Here is a 14,529-nt window from a genome sequence, read left to right as displayed (position 1 = left end):
CAGATACTCATTCAACAATATAAACAAGCTAAGAAGTTAAGCCATCACACAAAATATACAGAATCTATTATAATAAACTGACGAGGATTTTATAGCAACGTACATAAACCAAAAATATTATATTTTCTTGTCTCTAGATAAAACTATTAAACCATATTATTAACAGATATTATATTTGTTTTCTCCAGATAAAATTTATAGCTACAAAATCTTCATGTTTATTTCTCAAACACATCTTGATACAATATCATATCATATCCTTATTCACCTGCTCTCAACTTGCTCATCCCCCAAGAGTTGCAACAGTGTGTTCCTTATTTTTCAGTACATGTTGCCAAACAATTAGGATATTTAGCCAAACAAATTCTCCAACCAATTTGATGAAAGTCTACACTATTAAAATAAGGATGTTTAGCCAAACAATTTCTCACAATAGAGTCCACATACCCTAAAAAAATGAAACCCAAAGATAGTTAGCTCACAATCAAGATCAATAACACAAATTCTTCTACCTTCTATTATCTATAATGGTTTTAATAAAATTGATTTGTCCATTATGAATTTAGGTAAAACCTGAAAATATTATAAACATTGATTTTCGAACACTTTAATTAGTTTATTTACTTTTAAGATGTAATTTTTAACTACTAAATTACTTGACAAAAAAAAATCATGATAGTCGAAACTCGAAATACAATATTTTTAGAATCTTAAATCCTAAATTAACAAAATAAATAGTCATCATCATCATATACAAAAGGAGAAATAAGAAAGGGGGGCCACATCCCACCAAATTCCTTCTAAGTTGTATAAGGCATGCTTAGGTAGGGTAAAAGGATGTGGGGCTAATATATGAATATGATGGAAGTCTAAATATATAAATATTCTTTTCAAAAATTCTACATTTAGCTTTTCAAAAGTTAAATTATTGGTCTTCAAAAACTCACCGGAGAGTTTGTCACCCATTTGGATCACACAAGACTCGTTGAATTAATCTCTGCAATTACGCGTAGAGGGACCCGATTTACGCCAAAAAATTATATTATTACTCCTTAAAAAAAAAAGTATATTATTGAATTTTTCAATGTAATAATTCTATTTTTAGATTCCTTAACATGTGCTCTTAGAGTATAGGTTAACAAACCTTTTTAATCCATGATAAACTTTTTTTCCTCTGACACAATCATTGTAGCCTTGATCCTTTGTGAAAAAGGATAGGTATAGAGTGAGAAAGTGGAGTACGTTCAAATGGTGATTCTTCAAACAACGCAAGAAAATCGCCATTTTCATTTTGAATGCTAGTAAAATATGTATAGAAAATGGAGAGAAAAAAGTAACTGATAACTACTAAATGATTATCACATACATGAGAGGCAAGATACAATTGTTTCAACTCAACAATTCCTAGAAATTTCAGCTAAGTTTCTTTTCCATGCCGTGCTTTGCTTCAGAAATAAGTTACCTATTATTCTTTTTTATTATTGATCCTATTTTGGTTTACATAACTCCAAACACTATTCAGTATTAATGAAGAATTGTTTCAAGAACCACCAGCTTCCTTTTTCTCTATAAGCTTCACAAAGTTGTGGACGATTTTCTTGCCGTCAGGGGTTATAATGCTCTCTGGATGAAATTGCACACCCTGTAGTTGTAAATAAATGAAAATGTTAATATGTGCGAGACAAATTACAAGTTCAAAGCATCCAAATTGTCTGCAGTAAAAATATCACGTAGTAATCAATCTTGACCATTGACTTGAGATTGGAGGGATGAGATTACACTTTCACTAAATCAATTTTCAACTATCACGACCATTGATTTTAGATTGGACAGTCGAGATCAGTAAATGAGCGAATTTATTTCCAGCTTAAAATGAACATAATCATTTTCTGCTAACTAGGACTGCTATGGGGGTAAATCAATACCAACTGACAGTGTAATTAAACTCTATTAGTATTAGAATAAACTGCTTTTAATGTATGCAATTCAATTAGACCATATGTATTGGTGTCTAAAACCAGACACACCTTCAATCTTAAATATCGGTGCTATATGAGAGTCACAGATTTAAGTCTTAGAATAAGCCTCTTATAAATGCAAGTTAAGACTTAAGACTACCTACAGTAGACCTAAAATGGGTCCAATCCTTTTTTGGACCACATCATGAAAGATCCGAACAACAAGAAGAATAAGTTGTTACCTGCATATACCGATATTTCTTGTGGCGAATGGCCATTATGAGACCATCTTCAGTCCATGCTGTTACCTCAAGTTCTTCATGAGGAAAGCTCTCCTTTTCAATTACAAGGCTGTGATATCTTGCAGCCAAGAAAGGACTGAAAATGATATGAAATTGAAGCCAAATTATATCAGAGCTCAGAAGCGTTTAAAAGTGAACAGCACCTAGCTGCTGATTACTAAACCAATTATAGTTCTAAATTGCAGTCTGCAACCGCAATTGCAGCTGCATTGACCGTGTTTTCCAGCATTTACCGCAATTTAAAACCATAAAATAACTGTAAAGTATAGTATTACAGTGTATGAAAGAAAAAGTAACAACAGATAATGCTTCCTCAAAATTTCATACATAGTAATAAAAATTAAAACCTACTTAGGTAGTCCAGCAAATAATCCATCTTCTCCTTTTTCGTCATAATAAACCAGAGAACTTTTTCCATGCATCACACCATAAGGAGCGCGAACAATTTTCCCTGCACGGTATAAAAAAGTTAAGTCTTGATCTTGTTGTAATGGCCCAGCCAAGGGAAGAAATGATTTTGTGATTGAGACGAAAGGGTAAAAGTCAAAATATGCTTTCCGATAAAAATGAAAGGCGAGTTAATCATGAACGACACACAATGTGAAGAAAATTTAACATTGAATTATATGACCTAATAGATTAGTGGCAAATAGGATTACACGGAATTATTAAGACTCACCGCCGAAAGCCTCTCCCATGCACTGCAATCCCATGCACACACCAAACACAGGTACAGTTGGTCCAAGTTCCAAAACTGTTTGCAAAGATATGCCTGAATCTTGAGGCTCTCCTGTAAGGAAGAAATAAGCTACATTAGCTCATTGGTCATGTTTAAGGTTTTTCATTATTTTATTCATCTAAAAATTAATAAATAATATAAAAATCTGAAGAAGGCAATCTTTACCTGGCCCAGGTGATATCAGCACTCCTCTCGGATTTTTTCTGTTCAAAATAAATAAAAGACAAAGCTGCTTATTACATCGGGAACTTTAAAGAATATGTAAAATAACATAAACATCACCATGAATATGAAATAAGAAAATGTCAGACATGCATAACAAGCAAAATGATTTACCTTTTCAACTCCTCCACTGTTAACTCGTCATTTCGGTAGACCTCAAAGTGAAATCCTAACTCTCCCATATACTTCAAATGTAAATGAAACAATGTTAGAATAACCAATTTTGTAAAAAACAAGAACCATCTTAAGTACAATAAAATCCAAAGTCCTTAGCTATGTTCCTAATTGCAATCCTCTTGAAACAAGTCGAAAAGAATCTCAAACTTGTTATGACTCTTCTGATAGATTTTCCATGTTAAACTATTTCTTCCCCTTCACCATAGGAGGGTCAAAAGTAAAGCAAAAATGTCTATCTAGAGCTTATTTCAGATCCACCAGCAAATAACTTGGTTCTTTTGAAGGGTAACATTTTCAGATGCAAAAGCACAAGTGTTTGAAATCAGCAAAATCTCACCTTGCTGCACATTCCACAATTCGCAACCGCAATTGTGGCTGCAGCAACATCTAGGTTTTTGATGTTTCTGCAACCGTGCAATAACAAAATTGCAGCCGCATTTCAACTTTAATGCAAAGTAAACATTTTAGGACTTTCTACGACCATGTCACGAATCATGACACAATTGCGGTGGAAATACAACTTTAATGCAAAATCAATGTTTTTAGGGTTTGGACAACCAAGTTACAACACAATCGCGACAAGATTGCAATTTCCCCAAACATTCACGGTGTTTGGGGGTTTCTGCAATCTTGTCATAGACACAATTACCGATCATAACGTAACTGCAACCGCAACTTACATCAATTTGACCACACAATTTTTTTCTAAATTGAACAATTTTAAACTGACTACAACAGATTTCTACAAATTGAATCTTCTACAATTCTTCAAATCACTCAATTCCCTCCAATTTCAGCATTAAAACACAGATAATCAATAATCAATGCCCTTACATTTCTCACACTAAAAATAACACACATGATAGATTCATCACTTATCAAGCTTAATTTTATAATTTCAATAGAAAAAACAGAACCATTAAATTAAATAAATAACCAATACAGAGCAAAAATTACACAAACACAAAAAAACAAACCTGACAAAGATTATAGGTAAAACTATCATAGTTATCAATAACAATAATTGGATCATTAGATTTTTTAGCTGAAATGGGTTGCTTCGAATTCACTTCCAATACACCAGAAGAAGCTTTCAGCACAACCCCTTTTGCCCTTTTCGTCTCAAAACGAAAACCTGCCAAAAAAATTCAAACTTTGCATCAAAATCAATGAACTTTGCATCAAAAGAACATTATTGAAATCAAAACAAGATTGTGAAAAAGGGTATGAATAAAAAGGGTACTTGAGGGAAATTGTTGAGGAAAGAGAGGAGATTGATGGGGTTTGAGAGAAAGAGATGGGTTTGGTTGAAGAAGAGAGATTCGAGAAACGAATGTTGCAGCCATTGTTGTGTTTGTTTGAACTCAATACACAGAAAAGTGTTGCTGTAGAAGATACTGTCTTCAAAGGTGTATCTTATTTAACTATTTATAACGGTTTTTTGCATCAGAATTTTTTTAATTTTTTTGTAAATTTTATTTTTAAGGAAGGAGTATTAAAATGTAGTTTGTAGTTTAATTTTTTGTAAATATAATATTTTGATGTTTTTTGACTAAAAAATAAAATAACATAAATGTTCTGGCAGCTGGAATTTCCACTTCATAGCATGTAAGGAATGAGGTTGAAGAATTACTGTATATTTTAAAATGGATTGTTTTATAAAAAGAAAAATTACAATAATAATAATAATGAAATACATTGAATTGTGAACTGAAGGAGTATAATTGATGCAATTCAATGAATTGTTTTATAATTTTTTTTTTTGTTACTTGAATTGTTTTATAAATGGAATAATAATAATAATATTTTTCAGTTCAATTCATTTCGATAATTTAAAAGTGGTGAATAATTTAATTTGGCTAGACGAATTAAGCAACGAAGTTAGAATTTTTTTAATTAAATGTATTTTCTTTTTTTTTGATAAAATTAAATGTATTTTCAACTCACTCTTTATGATGAACCTTTTTTTATTTTATTTGGATGAACCTATTTTTTTTTAACAAAAAAAACATTGCACTTTTTTTATATAAAGTAATTTCTTAAAAAGTGGGTTGACTTTTTTGAAGGTTCAAATCATTTTGATTCAATTCATTTTGATAATTTAAAAGTGGCGAATAATTTGATTACATGAACTAAGCAACGACAAAAATTAGCAAAATATTTAATTAAATGAATTTTTCAACTCACTCTTTATGTTTTTTTTTTACTAAACCCACTCTTTATGATTAAACTATTTCTTTAATTTATTTGGATGAACCTAATTTTTTAAGAAAAAACATTGCACTTGTTTTATAAATTGGTTTCTAAAATAGTATGTTGACTTTTTTAATACTACGTTGACAAGAATGTGGTTCATGAATTATTTGATAATTGGCTTAAAATATATAGTTGGTTAAATACATTTTTTAATTCTTATAAATATAGTTTCTGTCAAAAAAATCCTTAAGAATATTGTGGATTTTACTTTTAATTTTTAAAAATTTGTTTTTGGAATTTTTTGGCATGTTTTTGATATTTTTTAAATAATATCGATTTACATAAGTTTAACATAATAGATTGACATAATATAGAAAGAGTTATAATCTTCACATCAAAATGAACTTAAATTGGTAATTATGGTCTAAAAAAATAGAGTGGTACAAATGTATATTAGGTGAAAATGTGTTGTGACATGTGAACCTTGAAAAATCATACGATGGAATCGAAAGACCCACATAACAAAACAAGATATGGATCCTTTTTTTTTTATTTCTCTTATCTCGTCTGTGTTGCACTAATTAAAGAGAAGTTTAATTTGATCTACAGTCTTGACCCTTTTGCAAAGACTAATCCCGTTAAAATACTAAGATCTATTTAAGTATTTGACTTCTCTTAACAAATTTTTTGCATACAGATCCGTCGTAGATTAAATCATGAACCAAATAATTAAGAAACTCACATATTTATCATTTGTGTCACATTATATTAGTGACCCTTTTAATGAATATTGTCAAATGAGCCACATAAACAATTTTTGACAATATTCTAATGTGCGATTTAACCTTTAAAGCCAATAATATTAGATTTTTTACAGTAAACATACTTCATATATAAAAAAAAAAAAAAAAAAAACGGATTCCTGCAAATGTATATTAGGTGGAAGTATGTTGTGAGTATGTGAACCTTTATTAGGTGACTATTATCTTATATAACATGAATATTTTAATTATATGATGTGTTATAGGTGGTATGTTATGTGAAAATGTGTTAAATCTTGATTCTCCATTGGTGATATCCCTCTAGGGTAAGGGAGTGTAATTTGAGTTTGATCGGTAGCTAGGGATCTACTTGTTAGATCATGAGCTATGAAATGATGAAATTTTCTTAACAACTTAGGGAAGCACCCTAATTATCAGTTACTACACAACCCTTTTGAACTTTGGTGTGTCACCTATAGGATCGCAGAATGAGTTAAGAGAGTCTATAAGAACTTGAATGTTTCCACCTTTCTGAGAGCATAATATCATATTCCTCGACATAGAGTATATAGTATCAAGAGTGTGAATATGTAACTCATGTGAAGTGTGTGATTGCATTGTTTTGTTGTTTGTGTCATGGCAAGTGTCAAGAGAAACATAAGTGTCTAGTGTGTGTAATAGTACTCTCATGCTTTACAATTTCGCGAGTTATATGTTCATCATCTGCTACCGCGGAATTGCTCTCAGGTTATTTGGTTGGCTATGATTTTGGTTATTTGGAAGGCGCGTAACAATCTTGTCTTTAATTCAAAGGAATGTCATATTGAATCAGTAGTTGATCAAATTAAAATTCAAGTGTGGTGGTGGTTTAAAATTAAGTGTAAGAGTTTTGATTATCCTTTATCTTTATTTTTGTTGTTGCGGCTTTGAATTCTTTGCCTGGTGACTCTCTATGTAAAGACTCTGGCTCTCTCTTTATTTGCACTGCTTGTGCTAGAATGAAGTCTCTTTAATAATATATATATTTTTTAATAATATAATTTGCTTAAAAAAAAACTAATTTAATTTAAATTATATACTAATCTTAATCCATTTAAATACACATCGTTTACATGTGCATACGCACACGATACAATAATTAAATTATATAGCTTGCATAAACATGCTTTTATACTATTCGTAATTGATACTTTTGCCTTTCTAGCACCATGAATTGTGGATCATCTAAAAAGAGTTCAAAGAGTCATGTATATCAATGTCGTATCTCCTAGGTCTCTAGGTGTAGTTTTCAAGAAGATTGATTTTGTCATAAAAAAAAGTTAGCGGCGCAAATTGTTGTTTGTTTGTGTTAAGTGATGCTCATGATCAAGCCTAAGTTGAATTACACATTGTATAGCTAACTAGTTTGTAACTAACTTGTAGCACAAGTTATTGTGTGGATAGTGTAGCTTAGCTTATGGTAGATCCTTTATGATTGTATATAAGTGATGATTAGTGTAAGAACAATTCATTCTATTCAATAATGAAGAATCTTTTCCTTCAATTCTCTCTTTATCTTTGAATCATAACATGGTATCATCCGCCTTCAAGATCCTAACCGTTTTTCCACCACCGTAACTGTTTTCTTCCGCTGCCGTAACCGTTTTTCATCATGGTTTGAGCTCAACCTGATCCAGTTCTTGACAATTCTTCTCCTTACTATGTCCATCCCGGCGATGGACCTTCATCTGTTATTGTTACTCCTCTTCTCACCGGTGCTAACTACCATTCTTGGTCACGTTCTATGAAACGTGCGCTTGGTGCGAAGATGAAGCTTGATTTCATCACCGGTGCTCTTCCAATGCCGGACGATGACTTTGATCCTGCATATCGTGCTTGGCACCGTTGCAATCAGTTGATTTCATCTTGGATTTTGAACTCCATTTCTCCTTCGATTGCTCAATCTGTCGTATTCATGGAGAACGCCATTGATATATGGAATGATCTTCGTGAACGTTTCTCGCAAGGTGATTTGGTTCGTATCTCTGAACTTCAACAAGAAATCTATGCTTTGAAACAAGATAATCGTTCTGTAACTGATTTCTACTCTGAACTCAAGACTCTTTGGGAAGAATTGGAGTTGTATCTTCCAATTCCTTCTTGCACTTGCCGTCAGCGTTGTGCTTGCGAAGCTATGAGGTCTGCGCGTAGAAATCACACCTTGCTTCAAACCGTTCGTTTTCTAACTGGTTTGAATGAGAATTTTTCTACTGTTAAGTCACAGATCTTGATCATGGAGCCTCTTCCTCCAATTAACCGAGTTTTCTCCCTAGTTATCCAGCATGAACGCCAAGGTAATTTTGCTGAAATTGATGATTCTAAGATTTTGGTTAATGCTGCAAGATCTGCAAAACCTTCTTCTAGTTCCAAATCTTCTACACGTAGTTGTTCTTATTGTGGAAAGGACAATCATGTGGTTGAAAATTGCTTCAAAAAGAATGGTGTACCACCACACATGAAGAAGTTTTCATCTGCTCATAATGTTGCAGCTGAGGGAGGTAGTGTTGATTCTAATGTTGCTCCTACTCCTCCATCACTCTCTCAAGATCAGTATGATAAGCTCATGACTCTCCTTCAGAATTCCAATCTTGCATCTAATGTTGGTTCTGCAAGCTCCAATCAGGTTGGTTCTTCCATCATCACTGATCATTCATCAGTGATTCACAAAGGTATTCATCTTTCTTCTCATAATGCATGTGTTCTTGGTACTTGGATCATTGATTCAGGTGCTAGTCACCACATATGCAATTCATTATCTTGGTTTCAATCATATATTGAAATCAATCCTATTCACATTAAATTGCCTAATGGAAATTTTGCAATTGCCAAATATTATGGTATTGTTAATTTTTCTTCAAATTTAGTCATTCATGATGTTCTATATGTGCCTGCTTTTTCAATCAATTTACTTGCTGTGTCCAAACTTTGTAGTTCATCTAATTACATTGTTAATTTCACTGGTTCACAATGTGTCATTCAGGACAAGAAGTGCTTGAAGATGATTGGTTCTGGTGATGAGCATGAAGGCCTGTATCACCTTAAACTCACAGATAGATTGGCTCATGTTGCTTCTATTGATGGTTCTAACCATGCCACCATTCCCAAAACAGCTATATGGCATTTTAGATTAGGGCACCCTTCCCATCATAGACTTGTTAGTTTGAAAAATAAGTTCCCTTATGTAACAGCAGATCATAAAGGAATATGTGACATTTGTCACCTTGCTAGGTTTAAGAAACTGCCTTATGGTAGTAGTTTTAATAAAGCAGTTGCTGCTTATGATGTAATTCATTTTGACATTTGGGGCCCTATATCAATAAAATCTGTTCATGGTTATTCATATTTCTTAACTGCTGTAGATGATTATAGCAGATTTACATGGATTATCTTAATGAAATCTAAAGCTGAAACTAGAACTCATATAGTAACTTTACTCAAAATGATAAAAACTCAATATAATCATCAAGTCAAAATTGTTAGGTCTGATAATGGACCTGAGTTTCTAATGCATGATTACTACTCTTCTAATGGCATTTTACATCAAACAAGTTGTGTAGAATCTCCACAACAAAATGGTAGAGTGGAGAGGAAACATCAACATCTTTTGAACATTGGTAGAGCTCTTTTATACCAGTCTAATTTGCCTAAAAATTTCTGGTCTTATGCTGTATTACATGCTGCATACATCATTAATAGAATTCCCACACTTGTACTTGAAAACAAATCACCATATGAAATGTTGCATCAATCTTTACCTGATTTAAATGATTTGAAAGTTTTTGGTTCTCTTGCATATGCATCTACTTTAACTGCTAATAGAACAAAACTATCACCAAGGGGTAGAAAATGCATTTTCTTAGGCTACAAGCAAGGTGTCAAAGGCACCATCCTTTTTGATCTTGAATCTAGAGACATTTTCATTTCAAGAAATGTTAAACATTTTGATCATATTTTACCCTATACTACCAATCATTCCAAAATCCATTGGCATTACCATTCAATCCTTGACTGTGATTCCATCACTCCTTCACCAGATAATTCAACCCAATACTTTGACACTTCTGCCATTACACCACCAAATGACTCACCTCCTAACACCCCTAACCCACAACATAATTTACCTAACCCTACACCAACTGCTACTTCACCATTGGTTAGGCCTGACAGGATAAAACATAAACCTTCCTATCTGTCTGATTATGTATGCAGTTCTTCAGATTCATCCACACAGCCATCATCTCTAGGTATTCTCTATCCTATCTCCTCATTTCATTCTTTAGATCATTTGTCTTCTTCACATAGTGTCTACACAATGTCTCTCACACAACACACAGAACCTAAAACCTATAATGAAGCTTGTAGATCAGAACATTGGATACAAGCTATGAATTCTGAGCTTGAGGCATTGACTCGTACTGGCACTTGGAAGATTGTAGATTTGCCACCTAATGTTAAGCCAATTGGTAACAAGTGGGTTTACAAAATTAAGCACAAGTCTGATGGCACCATAGAGAGATACAAAGCCAGACTTGTAGCTAAAGGTTATAACCAGGTAGAAGGTCTTGATCTTTTTGACACTTTCTCACCTGTTGCTAAACTCACTACAGTTAGAATGCTTCTTGCCATTGCATCTATCAAAGGGTGGTTCCTACATCAGTTGGATGTAAATAATGCCTTCTTACATGGAGATTTGCAGGAGAATGTTTATATGCAAATACCAGATGGTGTTCAGTGCACTAAGCCTAACCAAGTATGTAAGCTGCTCAAGAGTTTGTATGGTTTGAAACAAGCCAGCAGAAAGTGGTATGAGAAGCTTACATCTTTGTTAGTCAGGGAGGGATATACACAATCCACCTCTGATTATTCATTATTCACACTCAATCAACAAAACAACTTCACTGCATTACTTATATATGTTGATGATGTGATATTGGCTGGCACTAATATGCAAGAGATAGATAGAATCAAAGCCATTCTGGATCACAACTTCAAAATCAAGGATTTGGGAGTTGTGAAGTACTTTCTTGGTTTGGAAGTTGCTCATTCTAATGAAGGCATCAACATTTCTCAGAGGAAATACTGTCTTGATCTGCTCAATGACTCAGGTTTGCTTGGCTCCAAACCTGCATCTACACCTCTGGATCCTTCTATCAAGCTACATCAAGACAATGGGAAACCATTTGAAGATATAAGCTTGTACAGGAGACTTGTAGGGAAATTATTATATCTCACAAACACCAGGCCTGATATAACATATGCAACACAACAGTTAAGTCAGTTCTTGCATAACCCTACTGTGACACACTACAAAGCAGCCTGTAGAGTCATTAGATATCTCAAGCACAATCCTGGTAGAGGGCTCATGTTCCACAGAAACACAGATACACAACTCCTTGGATACTCAGATGCTGACTGGGCAGGGTGCTTAGATACAAGGAAATCAACAACTGGATATTGTTTCTTCTTAGGTTCATCACTAGTTTCATGGAAAGCTAAGAAGCAGTCAACTATATCCAAATCATCCTCTGAAGCAGAATATAGAGCACTATCTTCAGCAACTTGTGAATTAACATGGCTGCTATACTTGCTGAAAGATTTACACATTGAGAGTTCCAAACAGCCAGTGTTATTCTGTGACAACCAGAGTGCTTTACACATAGCTTCCAATCCTGTCTTTCATGAAAGGACTAAGCATATAGAGATTGACTGTCACCTTGTTAGAGAGAAGGTACAAGAAGGCTTGATGAGGTTGCTTCCTATTTCAACACATGATCAGTTAGCAGACTTTCTAACAAAAGCATTGCCTGCACCAAAGTTTAACAATCTCTTGTCCAATCTTGGATTGCTTGACATATACCAAGCATCAGCTTGTGGGAGGATGTTAAGTGATGCTCATGATCAAGCCTAAGTTGAATTACACATTGTATAGCTAACTAGTTTGTAACTAACTTGTAGCACAAGTTATTGTGTGGATAGTGTAGCTTAGCTTATGGTAGATCCTTTATGATTGTATATAAGTGATGATTAGTGTAAGAACAATTCATTCTATTCAATAATGAAGAATCTTTTCCTTCAATTCTCTCTTTATCTTTGAATCATAACAGTTTGCATTCAAGTATAATTATTTTAAGGGTCATGTTAACATGTGCACCAATGGCACATGTTAAGTATCTAAAAATAGAAATTTATATTTAATAACATAAAAGAATTTAATGTTTAAAAAATATAATGCACAAATTACAAAAAAATATTATTACATTTGTATTCTTAACATATGTCTTTGGTGCACATGTTAACATTTTCCTTATTTTAAATATATACACAAAGTATTGAATTTAATCACCACTCAACTAAATGGATTTGAAGAGTACTAAGTAATTTGGCAATTGTACCAAATCGTTCGAATAATAATAATGATGGGTAAGGTCTCCACACAAATTGAGATTAATTATTTAACTCAACAATTATATTGAACTTAGGTTGTTTTTTTTGAACCAAACAAACTTACTGCATTTCATTAATTATCAAAAGTTCAATACATGAAGGAATAATCTCAAATCTATGGAAACTAGTCCAGGAATTGGCCGCCCTAGCTAAATTGTGAGCAACCGAATTCACTTGTCTCCTAATAAACTTAACTTCAAAGTTTACACATGATAACATAACAAGAATAATTTCATTAACGATTGAGAGAAACTCTGAATTGCCTCGCCGTTTGGTACGAATAGCATCAACCAACACTTGAGAGTCACTTTCAAACTGGACGCTTTCAAAACCTCTACTCTTAGCTTCATTCATAGCTTGCAATAGTGCCCATGCTTCACCCTCCTCTGTTGATAAAGTCATTTGCCGCCACTGCGTAATTCCAGCCATAAATTCACCAGAATTATTACGAAAACAAGCACCCATCGCGGTCCTACCTGCACCGACAAAAAATGCTGCATCTACATTGCACTTTAACCATCCTATACGAGGCTTTTCCCACCGAATGATGCTGACAGGCGAATCATCCTGATCATCGTTACTTCGCAGCTTATGGACGGCAATCCACTCGTTCCACTGATCAAACGCAGCCCGGCCAATTTGGATTGGGCATCTAAGATTATCGATTGAACTTAGGTCGTTTAAAAAGCATAAAATGGGGGATTTTTGCACATTGTTTTGAGTGAATTGCATAATGACGAAAAACTGCTATAAATTATTGGAAATACCCTCCATTTCTCTCTTCATAATTAAGGTTTTAAAAATGACAATTGAATTTCTATATTCGCAACAATTTGGCTCACAAGACCCCGTTTATTTAATATATCACCATAGTCTCTTAGGTCTACTCATCATATTATAAAAAGAAAAAAGTTAACATGTGTTCTTAGGAAACATGTTAAGGAACCAATTATGAATTATGCATTTATCTTATAACAAAACATAAACGAACGCTAAATTCTTAGTCATACTAAATAATTCTATATCTCTAAAGCAATTTACTTCATTAAACATTAATTCTAGATCCAATCATAAAACCTACGACTAGTTATGAATTATTCCTTAAAATCAATTCTTGATCAAGTAAAGAAAAACATTAAACATAAAAATTAATAAATAAATATAAGTTTCAATTGCATAAGGTAATACTCATGAACCGCATGGTTTAGATAGTTCAAAGGAGGTTGATCAACAATTTCTAATCCAGATAAATTTAGCTACTCATTACAAAAGAAAACAAACAACATAGAAAAGAAAATAGAACCGAAAACATTGCTCTTAATTCCGTGTTTCTAGTTTGTTGCCGTTTTTTCCTTTTCCTTTTCCTTTTGACTACCCACAAACCGTGGATAGTCTCCTCTCCATGGTTTTATCAGTGTGTCTTTTTTCTTTAAACTCTGTATAATGTATCAAATTCTGCTATAATAATCTCTAAACCATGTAAATTAAGCATAAAAATTTACTAAAAAACACTTAATATAACCTGATGTTATCAAAGAGTATTAATCATTCATTTTTGTAATCAACAATTGTTGACTTATGAAATAAATACAACTGCTTTTTAGCCTTTTCACCTAAATAAGTATTTTTCACATTTTGCATGTAAATAAAAACTCATTCAAAATAATAATTTTTTCCCCATAAGTTCCAAA

At 33.0% G+C, this 14,529-nt stretch overlaps 1 protein-coding gene across 1 annotated transcript; it reads right to left on the bottom strand.

Annotated features, from left to right (window-relative positions):
• Positions 1-1,320: 1,320 nt before the first annotated feature.
• On the bottom strand, positions 1,321-4,868 carry LOC123901641 (anthranilate synthase beta subunit 2, chloroplastic-like). Its single transcript, XM_045951680.1, has 8 exons — positions 4,642-4,868; positions 4,376-4,533; positions 3,336-3,406; positions 3,165-3,202; positions 2,940-3,050; positions 2,612-2,711; positions 2,201-2,336; positions 1,321-1,642 (listed from the first exon to the last, which is right to left on the bottom strand). The coding sequence occupies exons 1-8, from the start codon at positions 4,742-4,744 to the stop codon at positions 1,541-1,543; spliced, it is 819 nt and encodes a 272-aa protein (XP_045807636.1). The 5' UTR covers positions 4,745-4,868; the 3' UTR covers positions 1,321-1,540.
• Between the last annotated feature and the right edge of the window lie 9,661 nt (positions 4,869-14,529).

This window comes from Trifolium pratense, linkage group LG1, assembly GCF_020283565.1.
Source record: "Trifolium pratense cultivar HEN17-A07 linkage group LG1, ARS_RC_1.1, whole genome shotgun sequence".
In the NCBI taxonomy this organism is placed as follows: Eukaryota; Viridiplantae; Streptophyta; class Magnoliopsida; order Fabales; family Fabaceae; genus Trifolium; species Trifolium pratense.
This window is presented reverse-complemented; position numbering and strand designations above follow the sequence as displayed.